This window comes from Zonotrichia albicollis, chromosome 4 (genome assembly GCF_047830755.1).
Source record: "Zonotrichia albicollis isolate bZonAlb1 chromosome 4, bZonAlb1.hap1, whole genome shotgun sequence".
NCBI classification, from domain to species: Eukaryota; Metazoa; Chordata; class Aves; order Passeriformes; family Passerellidae; genus Zonotrichia; species Zonotrichia albicollis.
In genome coordinates this window covers 46,513,386-46,533,707 of record NC_133822.1, presented here as the reverse complement: position 1 = coordinate 46,533,707, position 20,322 = coordinate 46,513,386, and the positions used below count along the sequence as shown (strand labels likewise).

General features: G+C 37.6%; 1 protein-coding gene across 3 annotated transcripts in view; it reads left to right on the top strand.

The window, feature by feature from the left end:
• Positions 1–20,322, top strand: part of NAV3 (neuron navigator 3) — a 508,016-nt gene that overhangs the window by 115,250 nt on the left and 372,444 nt on the right. For all 3 annotated transcript variants that reach the window (XM_074539691.1, XM_074539692.1, XM_074539693.1), the window contains exon 2: positions 12,244–12,648. In XM_074539691.1, coding sequence (XP_074395792.1) covers positions 12,568–12,648 — 81 coding nt within the window. In that variant the 5' untranslated portion in view covers positions 12,244–12,567. The remainder of the gene's footprint in view (positions 1–12,243; positions 12,649–20,322) is intronic.

Below are 20,322 nucleotides of genomic sequence, written 5' to 3'. Positions count from 1 at the left end.
TGGTAAGGATGAGCTGTCACCACTTGATGTGACTGGAGAACAGAGGTCTCCTGAGATAAGGCTTCATTATACTTCCTGAAGAACCATTAAATTTCTATCACTGCAATATGATCCCCTCCTTGGGTAAAGACATTGTTTTCTGAGCCTTCTCTTCTGTCCTAGCCTCTACTCATATGATGCTATATATTTTTTTTTAATTTACAAACAGCAAGAATGTAGAAATATATAAGTAGTCATAATTCAGTGTTTTCACAGAATCACTATGCTGGAAGAGACCCTGAAGGTCATTCAGTCCAACCCATGCCCTAACACCTAAACTGAACCACAGCACCAGTGCCACACTCAGTCTTCTTTTAAACACTTGCAGGGATGGTGCAGGCTAAACAGCCCCAGTTCCCTCAGTTGTTCCTCACAGGGTTTGTGTTCCCAGCCCCTCACCAGCCTCATTGCCTCCTCTGGATGCACTCAAGCGTCTCAATGTCCTTCCCAAACAGAGGGGCCAGAACTGGACAGGGCACTCACAGTGTGGCCTCACCAGTGCCAAGCACAGGGGAACAATGATCTCCCTGCTCCTGCTGGCCACACTATTCCTGATAGAGACCAGGATACTCTTGGCCTTCTTGGCCACCAGGGCACACTGCTGGCTCATGTTTAGCCGGCTGCAGCCCAGTACCCCCAGGTCCCTTTCTGCCTGACCACTGTCCAGCCACAACATCCCCAGTCTTTAGTGCTGCAGGGGGTTATTGCGGCCAAAATACAGGACTCAGCACTTGGACTTGTTAAACTTCATCTTATTGGACTCTGCCCGTCCATCCAACTATTCCAGGTCTCTCTGCAGCGCCCTTCTCCCTTCCAGTAGATCGACACACGCTCGCAGCTTAGTGTCGTCTGCAAATTTACTGATGAAAGACTCAATTCCCTCATCCCTGTTGTCAATAATGATATTGAACAGAGCTGGCCTCAGCACAGACCCCCGAGGGACACCGCTGGTGACTGGCCCCAGCTGGATGCAGCACCATTTACCACCACTCTCTGGGCCTGGCCATCCAACCATTTCCTAACCCAGCACAGAGTGCTCCTGTCCAAGCCACAGGCTGCCAGCTTCTCCAGCAGTATGCTGTGGGAGACAGTGTCAAAGGCATTGCTGATGGCCAAGTGCACAACATCCACAGCCTTTCCTGCATCCACCAGGCAGCTCACCTGGTCGTAAGAGGAGACCAGGTTGGTCAAACACTACCTGCCCTTCCTAAACTCATGCTGGCTGGGTCTGATACCCTGGCCATCCTGTAAGTGCTGTCTGGTGACACTCAATATAAACTGTCCCATAAGCCGGGTACTGAGGTCAGGATAACCGGCCTATAATTATCAGGATCCTCCTTCCCACTCTTATTTTTAATGGGCGTCACATTGGCCAGCTTCCAGTCCTCTGGAACCTCACCAGTGAGCCAGGACTGTTGGTAAATGGTGGAGAGTGGCTTTGCAAGTTCATTTTCCAGTTCCCTCATCACCCTGGATTGGATCCCATCTAGTCTCATGGACTTATGAATATCAAAAACATTTTCATGCAGAATATCATAGTGACATGATGAAAAATCATACATTCTTATTGCATCACCTAGACAACATTCATATCACATTCCTTTGTATAAATTTGTGGAATTTGGAAGCAGTGCTCTATTTTTAAAAACAAATCAATATTGTACCAGTATTTCAATGTGGTTGCTATATTATTCAGTAATAACTGTAACAATCTTTATGTTGGTTGAGGCTGTTTAGGCTGGTTCATCTAAATTACTAAAAGAAAAAGTTGAGTTTAGTTAAGGGAAAGTAATTGTGATACATTATATGATGTACCAAGATTTTGTTTCTATCTGAAATTTGTGTGCAGGCTATTTAATAGTCATTGAATTTGTGTGCAAGCTATTTAATAGCAGTCATTGAATTTGTGTGCAAGTTTACATTGAGTGTGTAAAAAGTGTGGAGCATTTTTCTGCATAAAAATAATATTCTGTGTATATTGGATGTATTTTTAGATGCAGTAATATGTTCAGGATTACCCTTTTACTCTAAAATGTTATTAGCTGTCAAAAATTACTAGGACAGGGACATCTTTTTAGGGTGAAACCTTTTAATATTTGTACGGAAATATATAATGCAATTAATTACAGAAAGTTCTTCAGGTAGATACTATTTTTGTGGTAGAGTACATAATACATTTTACAAAACTGTTTCAGTCATTTTTTTGCCAGTCTGTACGTCTGGTGAACAAAATAATTAAATTTGAGTTTTTTAATTTCAGAAACCAGATTTTCTTAAAATCCAACTGCTAAATTTCTCCCTGAGTTTTTCCCATACCTGATTTCTGATTATGTAAGGCTAATGGCAAATTTGGTTTATTACACATATGAGATGCAGATATTATCCAGCTAAATACTGTTCACAACTCCATGTGTGTTTTATCACATGAAGCAATGGTGCTTATTTTGTTATTGTGGATGATCTCTGACCTTTGCATTTCTTTATCTTGAATGATACAGATTGTGTGCTGATTACCAAGAGTGTCTGGGAGGCTGACAATATTTAGATGTAAATACAGCAATGCAAGCAGTGCACATTGTGGTCTAATTCAGCAGTGTGTTTGAGACATGAATCACATTTTAATAATTGGAAGGGCAAATTACAAGACAGCTGTCTCAGCAGAGAAAATAAGAATTGTTTGCATTGATAATTAGCATTTCTTTTTTCTTTAATTATTGCCCATTTCAAACGGAGTTAATTTTTTGGCACTTTTTGAAGGGCTAGAACATGTGTTTGTTTAAAAAGAGGAATGGAACATGTGGTAGCTCACCTCAGCTGAGTTGTAGATCAGTTTTGTCATCAGTTTTAACTACTAAACTGTTCTTATCTCAACATAAATGTATTTTTTTTTAAATTTTTTTTATTTCCTACCTCATTCCATTATGGTGGGAGGGAGGGAGAAAGAGGTTGAGCAAACAGCTGTACCATGCTCAATTTTCAGCTGGTCTTAAAATCACAACATAGATCCTGTAGTTAATGTGGATGAAGGTGGATTAATAACCAGAAATTCACTGTTAAAATTTAGCTTTTAGGATCTGAGGAAAGTTTGATATTAAATAGATGATATTAAAAATTGCTTAGAAATGAGAAACAAAATCAAAAGCGCTACAGACAATGTAATTCATGCAATAAGTAGTAGAAGATATTACAAATGGGGTTACAAAACATGTTGCAAACCGAGCCTTTGATTTAAATTTCTCTAATCTCACTGTGTGACAAAGAATCACAGAATCTCTAAATATAAGCACAGGATATGGGTGAGGAGGGAGCTTGTAGGTAGGTCAGGGATCCATGTTACTCAGATCTAAGGAGTGGTATTGACACAGGTAGAACTCTTAAGATTGTCCCAGTTATTGTTATTTTTCAGGACAAGTAACTTGTATGATGCAATAAGGAGGTTGTCAGTGTTATATTACAGAAATAGGTCAAGCTACGTCTGCTAAGAAAAGACTGTGTCAAAAAATGTTCTGCATATTAGAGGCAAAAAACCTCTCAAAGCTGTTTTAAAGGTTTGAAAGAAAATAGCCAAAGGCCCAATTTCAAGTGTCCTACTTTTGGCCATGACAGAGTTAATTTTTTGTAGTTGCTGAGGAGCTATGACTAGGAGGTTTTTCTGTATTATCTCACAGTCAATGCCTGGGATTGGGCAAAGGGTCTCTCTTTTGCTTTTGAAAAGGATGTTCCTTTCAGTGGGAGAAAATGTGGTGGGGAAGAGCTGATTGGTCTTTGATTACTGTTTACTATTGCAGGCTTTCTTTGGAAATCTTTTCTTTGTCTTACACCTTTTCCTAATAATATTTGTGCTATTACTGTTTTCTTATCTCATTGCTCTTTCTAATAAATGGTTCTTATCTCAACCCATGATCTATGCCTTTTGTGCACCCATTGACAGGGGGAGAGGGAAGCAAGTGTGGAGTGGTTTTAGCAGGACTAAGTTGGGAAGTATCATAAACCACAACAAGTTTTATTGTTGACTTTAATAGCTGTAGAATACACTTTCTTTAACATAAATGAAAAAGAGGAAAAAGTTTGAAGTACATGGGGTGTAATTTTGGCTTTCCTACTTAAAAGGAATCAGTAAGTTTTTGTGAGACTGTTGAAAAACTATCTGCCAAGTCAACATTAAACTTTTAAGAAAAAAGAGGCATAGCTCTCAGTGAAGCAATTGTTCTAGGTAACTTTGTGTGAAAGAAGATTCATTTCCCTTGGGGTAGCTCAGTTACTGTGTGATTGTGTAAATGCTCAGCCAGCATTTACAACTGTGACAAAACAGACAAATCTGATGTTCCTGGGCATCCACTTTGAATGAGGAGAGAGCTGGTAGATTACTTGTATGGGATTGTTCCAGTAGGACTTGATTAGATTTGTTGGTGTGTTTAGACTTAGTTTGTTTTTTGGGTTTTGGTTTTTAGTGGGTTTTTTTAATGGCTTTCTAGGATTTGTTTGAATGTATGAGCCTCACATAGTCCGTCCTTTAAGATGCAAGGTTTGAAGGAAAAGATTCCTTTCACCTGATATCATACATACAGAAAAGTCTGTGCATTCCAAAGCCACTTAGGTCATGATTCATCTCAGCTAGTTGGGATGAGAAGAATTCCATTCTAAAAGTGCCTATTTATTTTCTCAAACTATAGCAAGACCACCAAGCCATGATTTTAGACTCATGCAGCAGTGTTTGTTCAGATGAATCCAACTCAAGATTGTGCCACAGACACTGGGTAATTTGGTGTACCTAGTGATGCAAATCTCTTTACAAGGGAAGTGTGACATTCTTTGAGTATGTTATTGTCTTGAGATGTAATTTAAGCATTCACAAATGAACATGTGCTCCAGGCAGACACAAAGACCTTATACTTCCCATAACAATTATTTCCTAGATGTTACCTCAAACCCTTTTTAATTCTACATTTTCAGTAAAGCTTAGGACTGTCTAGGTATTCCTGTATTTCCAGTCCATGTTATTGTTAGTTAAAACCCTTCTAACATAATCTGTGAATAGACTTCCATCTTTGAGATTCTTGGGAACAACTGCACGTTTGTTTAGATACTCATATTAATAAAAGAAGATTTTTTTAATATGTTGCAAATTGTGAGGTTACAATCAGTATATAAAAATATATGGTGTTAGCAATAATCTGTGTTGGTAAATATTGATACAAATTGCTTGAAGAATGTAAAATTCAGCTTAAATTTTAAGTCAATATACCCATCTTTTGAGAAACTTCTTAGAGGATTATTTTCTACTGGGCTGTTTAACATTCTCATATGGGAAGCACTGTGAGCTGTGTCACTTGGGAATTTAGAGTAATAGCAGAGTAAAACATTAGAAAATACAATGTAGTAATGTATTCTGCACTGGCAGATCAGGAAGCAATTCACCCAGAAGGTCTTTCCCAGCCCAAATTTAAACTAGTTTGTGATGCAGTGATTGTGAGGACAAACTTCTACTATCAAAGGTCATCTTTTTACTTCACCATTAAGACAGCACTGCCTACTGATGCTTTTTGTCTTCAAATATTTGAAATATTTTTTGTCACTTGGGTCTTTCTATAAAAAATGTTTATAGTCCGTTTTCATCCCCTGTTCCCCCCTCTCTTTACCTCCTTCCCCTACCCCAAATCGACAGTCTCATTTGGTCAGTTTTCTCTCTGCTCTGCAGTCTCCAGGCGTTGTTGTTTCAGCCACGTACTTGTTTGAATCAATTGATTTAATTGCAGGAGGCTGGTCTGGACATGGATTGAATACTGAAGTAACAAAGCACTGTTTGCAATGTTTGATCAGCATCTATATGTGATTTCTTGTGATGAGCATGGGGTTCACTTGGAAAGGCTGCCACTAAACAAATACTGAAAGAATTAACTGGCAGCTTTTGAAGCAGCTGTGAAATTGTCTGTGAGCATAGGTAATATTTTTTGCTTTATCACTTTTACCAGGCATTGAGTTAAAAATATTCTGAAAATGCAGCTGAATCTTTTATCCAATTGAGCTATTTAGCAAGCCTTGACAGATCAAGAGAGGCTGTGTAATTTAATGATATTCTTAAATTTCAAGAACTTAGATTAATCAAGTTGGGGAGAATAAGTTCTTATTTCCAGTAAAGTAGGAGAGATGGATTTAAGTATTTCATGTAAGAGTAACTGGCAACCCTTCAGCATGCTGTTTTTGTGTTTGAATATGTAAATTTCTCAAAGTAGCAACATATGTGAAACTTTACATGCGCTCCTGTTGGTCATTTTCACAGCCTGTGAACCAGAGAGACATCACCTCCCCTTAGGCTGCATTCCATTCATAGATGGAAGCAAAGTTTTAACATAGATGGGGTATTGCAATCTACCAGATATATTAGTCTCCATAGGGCTACCATATATCAACGTGTTTTCCAAAGCCCAGGGCCTTTTTCTCCCTAGAAATTTTGTAAAGTGCACTGAAAAAAGTGTTTATGCAATTTTTCTGGGTTTTTTTTATGTCTCGGCAATCTGATTAGAGCAATAGCTGTAAATGATTAAAACTCCCAGAAGATTGGCCACTGCTCAGACACAGGTCAGCTGCATCTTTTTTCAGCATGCCAATCAAACTTAAAAGCAAGAGAAATGAAGGCTCAATAGCTCCCTAGGAAACAAAATTTCAAAGGTATGTGAGCTCTCTGCTATTTTTGATTAGCCTTTCTCTTTCTCATGAGCCTCATAAATAGTTTTCTTGCATAAAGAGGAAGCTTTGGTTAATGGGTCAGAGCAATTTAAGATCCTTGTAGGTGTACTTGCATTGTTTGATTGAATTGTATTTCCTTGCTTACTCTTTCTGTTGTATACCTAGAATATGAAAATATGCTTTCTGTATTCCCCTTCATTTCCACCTCAGTGTTGTCTCTCTCACATTCCATCCAAGTTTTTGGTAGGCTTTGGAGAATATTTACCTATCTTTTTTAGGGTAGCTCTTTTATTAGACATGCAGAGTTATAAAAAATAATATAAATATTGCAGAGTATTTAGCATGTAAATAAATAAGGAATATTCAGTCTTCCTATTCCTTTCCAAATATTAGAAACGTAAAAGCTGCACCATACTGTTTTCATCTATTTCAGTAGAACAGAGGAACATTCAAAACAAATTTGGACAGAAATGGAGAAATATTCCACTGAAACTGGAGTTGGGATTGATATAAGGTGGAATTTGTCCTTTGCAGCATGTCTGCAGAAGTGCTGTAAGGCACAGTGAAATGTAGATGTTTCATGAATCTCTTAAGAGACTGCATATGTAGCAGGGCAGTGCTGGGTAAGATAACCAAATATCATTTAGGTCTGATGCTCAGATCCTGGCATAGAGTACTGTACATGCAACAAAACTGTCATCCCTCACAACAAATCTTTGGGAGACATCAGAGTAAAAGACTAGACTGGACTATCTCTTAAAAATAGACGTTGTGTTCCCTTTCTTATGCTTCTTTATCTCTGATACTCAGTGGCAAAAGAACTGGATGATGGAAGAGAGAAGACATTCCTGTCTGGTACTGGTTCCAAACCTGAAATAAAATTGTAATGTAATAGCAGCTCTAAATTCTGTATAGAGAGTTCAGCCTGTTTGATGGAGGTTGCAATGTAAGATAAAAAGGATTTGAGAAAATCAGAAAGATTTGAGTTGCTGTACCATTTATAAGAATGGTTTCTGAGAATAGAACAGTCTCATATAAATATGCGCGTGTGTGTATATATATATGATTTTTTAATTTTTTTTTCTAACTAATTATGTGCACTGGTGTTAATTTGTGCATTCAGTTTTGATGGTTTTTGAGGCAATTGGCATCCTGCTTAGCAGAATAGCATTGCAAGGATGTAAATATTACATCACCCCTTATCTTTTTCTTTAATCTATACAAATATGAAAATAAATGTATTAATATGCATTGGTTAGAGCCAGAAACACTGCAAACAATCATAATTCTATCCTCGCTGATAATGTGGTGGCTCCACATAGTATTCTGTGCTGAAGAGGGGTTTTGCCCTATGAATAAATGCAGAGGATAAAGTGACACTACTTACAGAAATAATACCAAATGCTCTTAATAAAAGAAATACCATCTCTGGACTTGTCCTTATGGGGTCACTTTTTATCTAAGTAAAAACCATTACATTGTTTAGAAAGAGCTGTAAACACTGCAGCTTTTTGTATTGCTGTGAATCAGTCATGTGTTTGGAACAGAATTAATTTTGTATCAGAATAAATAATTCTGTAGGCAAGTCTCAGTGCTTAGAGATATGTTTTTGGCTCACCAGCTGCCTTCGCAGACTGCTTTTATCTGGTGCAGACAAGCCTTTCTATGGCACTTCTATCATATGTGTGTGCAGAGAACAGATACTGGCTTCTTATTCTGAATGCTGGCTAAAAGCAGTGTTCCCTGGAATTGCTCTCAAATCCTCCAAGAGTCAACATCATCTTCTTTTTCTGATAACTCTTTGTGTGCCTGATCATAATGTTTGAAGTTAGACCCATACAGAGAGCCTTAACACTTTCTCCCTGTGGGGAAAGACTACAAAGAAAGATAAGAAGCTTTCATGCTTAGAGTTTTTTTTTTTTTTAAGGCCATTGTGAAACTATTGCTATGGGTGAGTTATTAGAGCCATACTGGGGTTTCACATCACCTAGAAGATTCTTAGGATCATGTGAAGTATGGAAGTTATACCCCTGATATTCCTGATCTGCCTGTCTTCAAGTGAAGCTGATTCATTTTGCAGAATGTTAGTGGTGAGCCTTACCAGAGTCAAGGACAGTGGGACAGAGCAGGCCTTGCAAGATGTGCCCCACTGCCAATCTCAAGCGAGTCATAGTGTCTTCATACTCTCCCACCATTTCTCTCAGCCATGCTGCCATCCCTGGGAGCACCGATGGGCAAGAACAAAGGCTGGTTTGTATCTGGGATTTACTTTAGCTGTACACTGGTGTTTACAGATGGCTCTTGCTCATGGTCCTGGCATACACGCTGTTGTGTTTGAAATAGATAAATGGGTATTGTCTTCAGTTTGTTCTCCCTAGCAGCTCCAAAATTCCACATCTATTATAACTGCACATAAACTAGAAGCTCCTATTTAATAATGAGGTATTAGTACTGAAAATTGCTGTTGTGTCCTTCTAAAATTTGCACAGCATTTCCTATCAGCATATCCAGAAAATAATTTCTCTATCTAGATTTCCAGAAATTTTAAAACAAAAACATAACTCTTATTAAGCATAAACCATTATCAGTACAGCTGATAATAGCCAGGATGCAATTCAGTCCACTTACCCTGTACACAAACAAGAAAATTGGAAAACTGTAAATTAAAGTTTTATACCTGGGCCTATTTCAAAGTTGCTTTAACAGTATGGCAAAAATTGAGAATTTCCATGTGGGCACAAGAGGATTTTGGAAGAGAAGGCTGAGTCTCTAACATAGCCCTTGTCCCCACCAGATAACAGAGCAGTGTTTTGGTGTGAAGCCTCCCAGGTAGAATGCACCTTACATGGCCATGGAGTTTTAAAACACCTGCAGGCCAATGACAGTGGGAAGAAACTTAGGGAAAAAATCATTATCTAAAGTTTTCATACAGCAACTTTTTCATTGTAGATTTTGTAGAGCTATTAGAATTGACTAAAACAGTATTTGCTTACAACTCCCCCTCCCTGAACATTGTCCTCAACCAGGTTGATTTGCAAAATCCAGACTCTGTAAAGATATTTGTGTTAACTTCCATTAAATATTTAATGAATATGCCACTTATAGGATAATATTGTTTTTATTACTACTACTTTTCAAGAGCTATCTGTATTGACAGTAAGGGCAGTATAGAAAGGATAATTCTGGTTGATTCTCAGAATATATTCTGGGGTTGTTCCCCATTAGTCTGTCAGTAGCCTGTAGCTCACAGAGAAGTAGAAGATATTTCAGACAGATTTCACCTGACTTAGGTCCACTTGAATTTTGGCAAGTATTTGAGATACTTAAACCATAACTTCATCACCCTGAATGCTTTCCGTAGTTTCTCTAGAGGAGGAAGTCACTAACCTCCACTCCCCAACCCTGATCACAAATAATTTCCACGTAGGATTTTCCTCATTGTGTTATTTAACAGGAAAGTCTAAAGATGTTCCTGGCTTGGACAGCTTGCTCTACTTCTTTTAGGCCTGTGTTTCCAGTGTTAAGTGCATCTGGAAAACTATATTGCTATAAGGATCTCAAAATTAATAAAAATTGTTATTGAATGAGGTTTTTGTGTCTGTTAGGAGAAAAAATTGTAAAAAAACTCTAACTCAGCTTGACTTCTATATTTGTAGGTGACCTACTAACAATCTATTATTTAGTCTGTGATCATCATGCTATCCGAGACTATGGATACTTTATTCTGTGATTGTGTATATGTTAAATATCAGTGTAAAATAGTGAATAATAAATTTGGTGTACTGCAAAAAAAAAAGAAAAAAGCCAGTGAAGAGCATTTAATTACAGCTGTTTATGTTGAAAAGGCTGAAGACCATGGAACAATATGTTGAATGGAACAAGCAAAAATTGCCACCCTGTGCTTTGCATGTTAAAAGTAATGAGGGCAGTCCAAACAAAATTATTTGCATTCTGTCCAACTTTGGCTTGAAAACACCATGCAGTTCCTCAGAATAGCTTAATTGCCTAGCATAGCATAATTGCCAGGCATGGGAAGTAATATAATTCACATGTCTGACCATGAAATGAACCAGAGAAACTGCTGGGTTTTAACAGCTTGGTTTTGACTTACCTTGGCTTTACAGCTGTTATAAGCATGAATCCAGATGTTGATCCCTGCAGCGGTATCTCATGTTTCATCTTCCTGCATCCTGGCATTACTGTTTTGTGCATTCTGTGGATCTGTGAAACTCTCAAATGGGGGAAATCACAGGTGGGAGTGGGAATAGGCTGCACCTGAGAGTGATGCCTGACTCTGTCCTGCTGTGCTCCAGATTCTCTGAAAATAGGGTGAGAAAAGGCTGTGTGTGCTAGGGAAGGTTATAGTATACTATTGAATATGATTTACTTCTTAATCCAATAAAATCATAAATGTATGGAGTTTTTAACAGCATAGTTTTAATGACTACTTCCTATTTTATGGGCAGTTAACACCTTAGTCTTGCTTTTATTTCAGTGACTTTCCTCAGGACGCTCTAAATAATGAATAGAAAAATGGTCTCTAACCATTTGAGTTTCCTTTGGTGAGTGTGTTTGTAATACACTGCTTATCTGCAGAAGGAGGTGATTCTCAAAAGTTAGAATAGCAAGGAAAATTCATTTGATTTTGAGGTAAGGTGTATCAGGCTTAAGTGGTGCTTAGGTAACAAGCTGTCTGGGTATATGTTCTCTCATATAGCAGCTTAGTGTACTCTTGTTTATATTCCTGTGATTTCCCAAGGCAAATGTGTCTTCTGTTTCTAGTTATTTTTGTAAAGGATTTTTTCTTATTGCTTGATTAGTCCTTTATTGCTGTCATGTTCAATTGGATGTGAAGATAAATATGGATGAGAATAGGTGCCTCACATTGTGGTGTTGAGAATAAATACAATTTTGTTTGTTGTTGGAACACTCTTTGGGGAAGAAATTTTATCTCACAGGTACTGTGCTGTCAGTGCTTCTTTGTATCAATATTTATCTCTTGATTTTGTCTCATTTTTGGGTATATCTCACCCTTGTGCCTTTTTCCTGTTTGTAACTGGATCACAATAAAAAAGCTTTGAGGTGGGAGTTGGCATTTTAAGGAGGATTTTTTTTTGGTCCATTTTTAATTTAGTGTTTTCAGTATTTTAGCAAATAGTCTTTGCTTTTCTCTTTCCTATAACTTTACATTTCCATTGGTAGCTGGAACTCACTAGCTGTTCTCAGTGAATACTCTGTGTGCTCACAGATGAGATGCAGAGGGGAATAAATGGGATCATATATTACTTCATCCTGCCAAGTACTAAATGAAACCCCAGTACCACTTAACAAAAACGAATAAATCTGAAAAACCACACCAAAACTAACCAACCAAAAAAAATCCCAAAAAACCAAAAACCCCACCCCACCTCAACCCAAAACCACACAAAATCCACATGCACTAATGAGGAAAGATAATATAAAGAGTGTCAGAAAATTGTAAATCAATCTTGATTTTTTTATTTTTTATCTCAACAGGTTCACAGTCAGGATGTAACCTCCTGTAAAATGGAAACCTGTGAAGAAAGATACAGATAGCAGTTGGAGTTAAAAGTGGTAGATGAACATTTCTCTTCTTAAGCATCATCTTTTAAGAACGCTATGGTGATTTGGAAAGTCTCAAGAGTGAACTGCAAAGTTTTCCTCAGCTCAATCAATGCATTTCTTAGTCATTTCTCCAAGTCGTTGATGTCCAGAGATGGTGTGTGATGGAAAAAAGCACCATGTTTCTGTGTTTGTAGCCCCTGCTTTTTGGATTAGTTTGCTGCATTGCTGAACCGATTTCATTTTGAAGGGCAAGGAATGAATGTGATGGATTTATCTTCAGAGATGAACAAACATGGAAGGAATCCATTAAGTCATAAACTAGAAGATCAAAAGAAGGTAAGATTATTTTTAATTACTTAATTATATTTGAATGACTTGCAAACTCTTTGATGATTTTCGGTAAACTAGAAATAAATGCGTTTTGAGGATTAAGTAGTTTGGTATGCTCACATGATATTGCAATACAGAGAACTCCCAGAATTTGTCTAGCAAACTGTCAAAACCTGCACTTGCTGACCTGAAGCAAAAATCTGACATCAGCCTTAGACAGGGTGAGATCTTTGTTTTTGACTGTGGATGCATGGGTAGACCCTTCTTATTCTGTCCCACACATAGTTCTGCATAATGTATTCAATTTTCATCCTTCAGTATCTAAGGCAGTTTAACTAATACTTCTATATATGGGTAGTTCTTTCAGAAATCCCACTTCTGCAACACTCTCCGAAAAATCTCACCTTCCAAGTTCACGCCCTTGATTTACTCATACTATGGTCTGGAGATACCGCTCATGATTACTTCATAAACCTCAGTTTGCTGTCTTAAGCTTTATGGGGATAATAGAAGGACCCATGCTTTATTGGTCTTTTGGTATTAAATGAATGAATTTTTTTCAGAAAAAAAGATTTTTGCTGGCTTTCTTTTGTGGGTTTTCTCAATCTCTAGTTTATTAAAAGTTCAAAATGCTCTAATTTTCTTTTTGCCTGGGTTCTAAGGTAAGGCCTGCCCTGATTGGCAGCCAGCAGAGAGAATATGTTCTGATGTAGCATCTGAGGCTGTGATGTGCTTCATGCAATGCCTTGAAGTGAGATTTACTGGCCTCTTTCACTTATTGCACAGGTTTAGTGGGACTGTCTAAATACAAATAATACAAATAAATACAAATAATGTATTGAAGTGCAGGCTACATGCTTTGTTATTACACAGACTTAAAATACATGCTTCTGGCTTGGGTATTTATTTTTTAATTTTTGGTATGAATGTTTGTCTAATGTTTTAAATATTTTTGATCTTATTTGGGAAAAAATCAAAATTGGTGTAGTTTATGGACAACATAAAACAATTGTAAGACCTATAAAATCAAATACTTGCTTTTAGTGTCTCTGAGATTTGTATATGCTAATCTAAGTAATTCAGTCATAGCCAATAACTCTCTAAAGTGCAGATAATTTAGGTAATATGCCATCATAACACACAGGATGAAATTATTACAGAAAATATATATTCAACCTTTGAGCATTTTTTTTTAATGGAGGAGAGAGGTATATGATAAATGATAATTAGTTTAAAACATGGTACTTTCTCCACTTCATAATTCCCACCCTTCTGTGGGACAAAAGAAAAGCTGAGAAATGTTAGCAATAATCTCACCATCTGCTGAACTGTTTTTTGAACCAATATCATGTGAGCCGGAACCCAGAGTCCCCTTTTCCTCTGACCCCCCTCCTATTTCAAAAGAATTTTTTTCCCTTCATGCCTAATACCTGCAGATTCACTCTTAGACACGAGCTCTTTGGATTGTGTAGGAGGGGAAGGTTTGTTTCAAAGAGCATCTGTTGTACCTCAAGGTCAAATCTTTTCTTTGAGCCAGTCTGTAGATATTTGATCCCTCTGTAGAACTATGCAATAACCAGCAAAGGCTCTGCTTTTGTGCTGTGGTTGGTGCTGAAGAAGTAAATGTGATGATAATAAACAGAAGTCTTATTAGTTGTAGTTTCATTCAGGGACCTTTACTACAAATTGAATATCATTGATATGCTAATATCATTATAAAAGGCCGATATTTAAAAAAAAAAGAAAGGTTTATAGGTAGTGGTGAAACATAAGTAGTAGTAGTAATTTGGCTATCTCTTTTTGCTGTGTTGTCTCTAAATAAAATTTTTACATAATTTTACATTTTACCACTTTAGGAAATATTGGCTGACTTACTGGCTGACATGAGTGCCTTAGTTGCATACTACCTAAATCACACTAGGCAAGAGTCAAGCTGAATGTCTTGCATACCTTATGTCCTTTCAGCAAATAAAAAATATTGCATTCTGAAAAGACTCAATTTTTGTGTTGCTGCAGAACATACTGTTACTGTTTTCTGCATGAGCAATTTAGGAGAAAAGTCAAATTGAGAAAAAAGCTTCATATAAGACTTCTCAGGTAGCTTTAAAAATGCAGACTGTGCTTTGGGATGTAACTTTTCTAATAATTTCATATCTATGCTATATACATAATAGCATAGGGTTACATCTGTGGTCTGGATTTAGGCGTGAACAACTATATTGAAATAATTTTTCACGTTGCTAGTATGTATGACACTCAAATATACTCCTTACCTCAAAACCCATCAAAAGTTATCACCTTCCTTTTAAATAGGTGCATACTTCTCTTGTGGCTGCAGGACTGTCCAGTTCCTTATTCTTCGTGTAGCTGCAAGATGCAACTTGCATTGATTTCTGGCAATGGCTTGCTTATATTTGTGGGACTGGCATGTGTCACTGGGCTGATGCTCACAGTAAAAGATGAAGCTTAGTCATGAAGTTAGAGCTTTAGTTTAGTAGCCATGTGGAAGCAGTAGTCTGATTTTTGTGGTTGAAGTGTTGGAAAAAGGAGGTAGACAGGCTAATAGAGCAGAGAGGAAGAAGGTTTTAGAAAGATGATTGTATTTAATTAATTTGACCTCTTACAGAAAACAGGCATAGGCCTTCCCTCTGCAAATTCTTCTGTCTGGATGCAAAGTCTCAGGAAACTGGGCACCCCAGGTAGTTCTGGGATGTCCATCTTTTCTGTCTGCCCAAGGACCATCTGTCCATGGAAACTCTGTCCAAAAGAAGCCTTTTCTTCCTCCAGGCTTGATGTGCCAGCCATACTGCTTCATCCACTTAGATATTTCAGGTTAAATGCTCTGCCTCTGCATGTTTGCCCTTTCCACAGTGTATTGTAATTCCTTATTAAATCAGTATGATGAATCTGAAGGCTTTAGGACAGAAATGTCAATGAGGAGCAGGTCCATATATTGCTGTTTACAGTATGGTATGCAAGTTCATGATTTTAGCACATGGCAGAGAGAGCCGCAAACTAGCCTTTTGAACAACAGATTTATCAAGGCAACTTCTTTAAAATTAGCATTTTAAAACCTGAAAGGGGCTGTCTTCTCTATCTCTAATTGTTCAGAAGGGTTCTGTTTTCAAAATCAACGTTGCAATTTGTAATATTCTGCCACATACGTGGTGTATGCTAGCCAATCTCCAAAATGCACGTTCAAAATTTCCTGACTACTCCACTCATTTAATTTTAATGTTTTCCTTACAGAAAAGTCCCATTGTGGCCATTTCTTTGACAGACTATCCAGGTTGCATTCTATCTTCAAAAAACACCTGCTTGCTGCAGGCAAAGCCAAGCCTTAGAATGATGCTGCTGCTGTGGCCCTGTTAAGTGTGGAGCCTGGGGGTGGGAGCCTGGCTGTGGCTCTCTGTGGCTGTGCAGATGTCTATGAGGCAGCACACAAATAAACAACACACGTGGCCGTACCCCCAAGTATCATTCCTGCACTTGATCATGTGTAAATCTGTGAAATTGTTTCAGAAATACAGGAATGTACAACATGTTTCCCAGTAGCAAATAATACTCTGTGCCTAAATTTTTTGTTTATCTGCTTTGTCTGCCAAATAGTTTACTGCTTTCTGTTCCACGATGTCTAAGGTGTTTCAGACAAGCCCTCTGAGACCCTATACTGACTTACAAGAAAAGATGTGTGTCTGGATTTGAAATCTATTATGCAGAATACAGTAGGAATTATACTCTTGCAGAATTTCTTGTTTCCAAAATAGCAGACTTCGTACCTCTGCACATCTTGCCCATGCCTTGGAATTCTGCACACCCAGAGTGGTCCCAGGGATAGTTTTTCATCAAATTTCCTTTAAACTCTCTTTACAAAAGGCCTTGATTTTTCTGTTTAGAGGCAGATTCAAACCAAATGAAGATAGAGCAAAGTTTTTAGCACTGCACCACCTCCTCTGCAAATATATGCTTTGAAGCTGAATATGAGAATGTATAAGAATTCCTGTTGTTTTCACAACAAATGACACTGTTTTCTTATTTGTCTTTTGGTAGGTAGGTGAGCCACTGTACCTGGAGGGACTTTCAAATAGACACCAAGACTCTATTACTGGACAACAATTAAATGTAACTAATTAGCAGGAATGGCAAGCAAGCCTTGTGTTAGATGTTTTACTGATCTCCTTGGTAGCCATTTGGAGATTAATTAGAAGTCCAGTAATTGGTCAGGTTTTGCTTGGTAGGGTAAAATAATAGTTTACTGTTGAAAGCATCAGGCAGTCTTGATACACAATTCTTTAAAACAAAAAATCAAGAGAGAAGGTTTAGAAGGGACAGGTATAACAGGAATAATCAGCATGTACATCACACTGTTCCTCTGTCCCCTGTCTCCTTTGTCCTACTCAATATTCAGTGCACAGGACAGCATTTCAGGAAAATCAGATGTCATCCTCATGAGGCAGTTGGACCTGAAGAATAATTTATTCTCATGAACACTCTACTACTGCTGTGTCTGTGCTCCCCATTTTCACACCTCAGTTTTCATTTTTATAGCTGAATCTGTAGTCATCCAACAACTGCTTTGAAAAATAGTGGTATGAAATCTTTGGCAGGCCAGAGTTGTTGCTGTTCTTGTTTAATAGTGCATTTTCATTTGAAGACATGGGATCTGAATGATGTTGCTTGTTATGTGAACAAAAAGGTTGATGTCTCCCATTTTGTTTTATTTCTCCAAGGCTGCTCTAACTGAAATATCTATCCCTTCTCCTGTGACACCCCAGTCACTCCTACATATATGTATATATACATGTATATTCTGTGCAGTTCTTGTCCATCTGCTCATCTGTCTGACAAGGGATGCTTTGCAAACAACAGAGGTCTGCAGAACTGCTGAAGAATCACTGATTCATTAGGCTCAATGCTCACTGTTATCCCATATTGCACAACAAGTGGCAGGGATTTTGTGGGGTGTTTTTCAGGACATATAAGTATTTTAACCAAAAAATAGTGCAGCATGGGAATAGTGAGGGGTCATCAGAGCTCAGGGAAAATACTTGTTCTTTTTTTGCTTTTTTACTTTGACACCCGAGAATTAGGCACAGATAAGAAGAGCCAAAACAGCTGATAAGAAGTAATGGGCTGTAGGGATAAAACTACAGTTGCTTTTCTATATCAGCTTGTCATACATTCCCTCTGTCATTCCTTCCCTTAAGCTTTCTCCCTCCATATTCCATGTGTTTTCTGTTTCAAAAGTGTGGAGAGTTTTAATGTGGAGAGCTTTATTAATAGTTGGTTAGCTGAGAAAGGCTATGCTGACATATTGCCACTGGTCAAGCTGAGAAATTAGCAGTCAGCAAGCTGAAAAGAGATGTCAGCAGCTTGCAATCAGTGGCTTTGCTGCAACATGGAGAAAGGGAGTAGAGATTAGTCTTGAATATCTCTTAAGAATATGTAGAAAGTATCAAAAGTAGGACTATAGGAATGTAAAAGTAGGTGTAACTGCTGATATGTAACTAACTAATCTTGAGTTCAACTTTTGCAATATGCATGAAGTTAATTACGAACTGTATTTAATTCGCTGTGCTGATCAATAAAACTGGGCTTGTGATGATCAAACTGATGTTTTGGTTTCTTTTTGTCGACAAAAAGAGACCAAGACATCAGTTTAATCATCACAAGCCCAGTTTTATTGATCAGCACAGCAAGTTAAATACAGTTCGTAATTAACTTCATGCATATTGCAAAAGTTGAACTCAAGATTGGTTAGTTACATATCAGCAGTTACACCTACTTTTACATTCCTATAGTCCTACTTTTGATACTTTCTACATATTCTTAAGAGATATTCAAGACTAATCTCTACTCCCTTTCTCCATGTTGCAGCAAAGCCACTGATTGCAAGCTGCTGACATCTCTTTTCAGCTTGCTGACTGCTAATTTCTCAGCTTGACCAGTGGCAATATGTCAGCATAGCCTTTCTCAGCTAACCAACTATTAATAAAGCTCTCCACATTAAAGCTCTCCACACAAAAGTTTTGCTAGAAAGACTTGAATTATCTCCCTGTCTATCAAACCTCCCTGGGGCCCCACCACCTGACTCTTCTCGCTTTCTGAAATTGTTCTGTGCACACTGCTAGGGAAGTTCTAGTTAAAAAAAAAAAAAAGAAACCAAAACCACAGAACCTTTAAAGTCTTAATAAATGAAGTTAAATATCATCTTATGGAATATGAATCCATATTTAATAATTTATAAAGTAAACTCATGTCCTCTGCTACATATTAACAGGGCTTTTTTTCCTTTTGGAGAACCATGATGTAAATAAGATTGTACATGTTTCTCTTTTATATTTTTTCATTGCCTTCCCCAAGCCACTATTTGCAAGACTTGATTACAGAGAAGTATTTTGTCCTAGTGCTGCACTGAACCAGCTAGGAAATGAAATACTGTTTAAATGAATTCTTTTCTTAAAATGATACTGGCTAGCTGATTTTTTTTCCATTATATTTTGCTAGTATGCCTTGGTTTTGTAGACGGTTGCTTTCTTTTTCAATCACTAGCAGTTTGGTCTTACAGTTGTTGCTGTTAATGTATGCCTGATAACTGAATAAAACTTGGTTTTATTCAGGAGTACCAAGGAAAAGTTGTGCAGGGTGTCATCACTGCCTGGTTGGAAGATCAGCTGCTTTGCAGCTGTTACTGCTGGCAGATTTTTGGGTAATCAGATAGCTGAAATGAATACTGTTCTATATGTATGTACACAGCATGGCTTGGTATATGCACTACAGAGTTGAGAGAAGAAAGTGGCTTCTCACTTAGGTTGATTACTTCCCTCCCTCTCCCCACTGAAAAAATAAACAGGTTGACTGGCCTTGGTCTTCACCCAGTGCTAAGGACACAGTTTCCAATCTCTACTACATTGCAAAGGTAGATTTAAGTGTTGTTCCTCAAATGGTCTTCTCTGATTTAGAGTAAGATACAATGGCTAAGAAGCAGAAAACAGTGAAATTAATGAAGTTAGTATCTCATGATTGCACAAGATTCCCTAGGACATCTTGGTGGTTAAAAACTACCTGCAAGGTTTAAATATGTCAAGTAGAAAAGAAAATTAATGACTTTACCCTATAAATCCTGTTTTTTGATTGCTATTTCTCCTACTTTTTTAAAACAAAGCTTTTATTAACCTCAGTACAAAGAATATTTTAAGTGATAATAAATAGCTAGGCAAGTAAATGAAGCTTTCTTTTTTGTTGCTGTTTCTCTACAGTGTCACTACAAAGAAAGGAAATCACTGTAATTGTTATTTAGTATTTTCTTGCTCTTAGCATTGTTATTTTTCAAACTGTTCTCAATAATATTTGTTTGTCTGGTTTTATCCTGAGATCATCATCTGGGAAAATGTTATGAACTTCAAGGATTAAATGCTGAACTAATCAGCAACCTTGTCCTATCTTTTGTCTTCTAAGAAGGAGCATTAGCTTGAGAAGCAGTTGCATATGACACTGTACAGTGGAGAATCTGAGCTTGGCCTTCTAGCTCATCTCTTCTCTTGCACTGTGACATTGTTTTGGGAATTTTATCCCCCAGCTTCATGAAGATCATACCTCCAAAAGGAGCTTTGAGGTTTCTGCTGCTTGAAATCTCAGCTTTGTGATAGGTTCCATAATGAGTGCATTAGCACTTAGCTA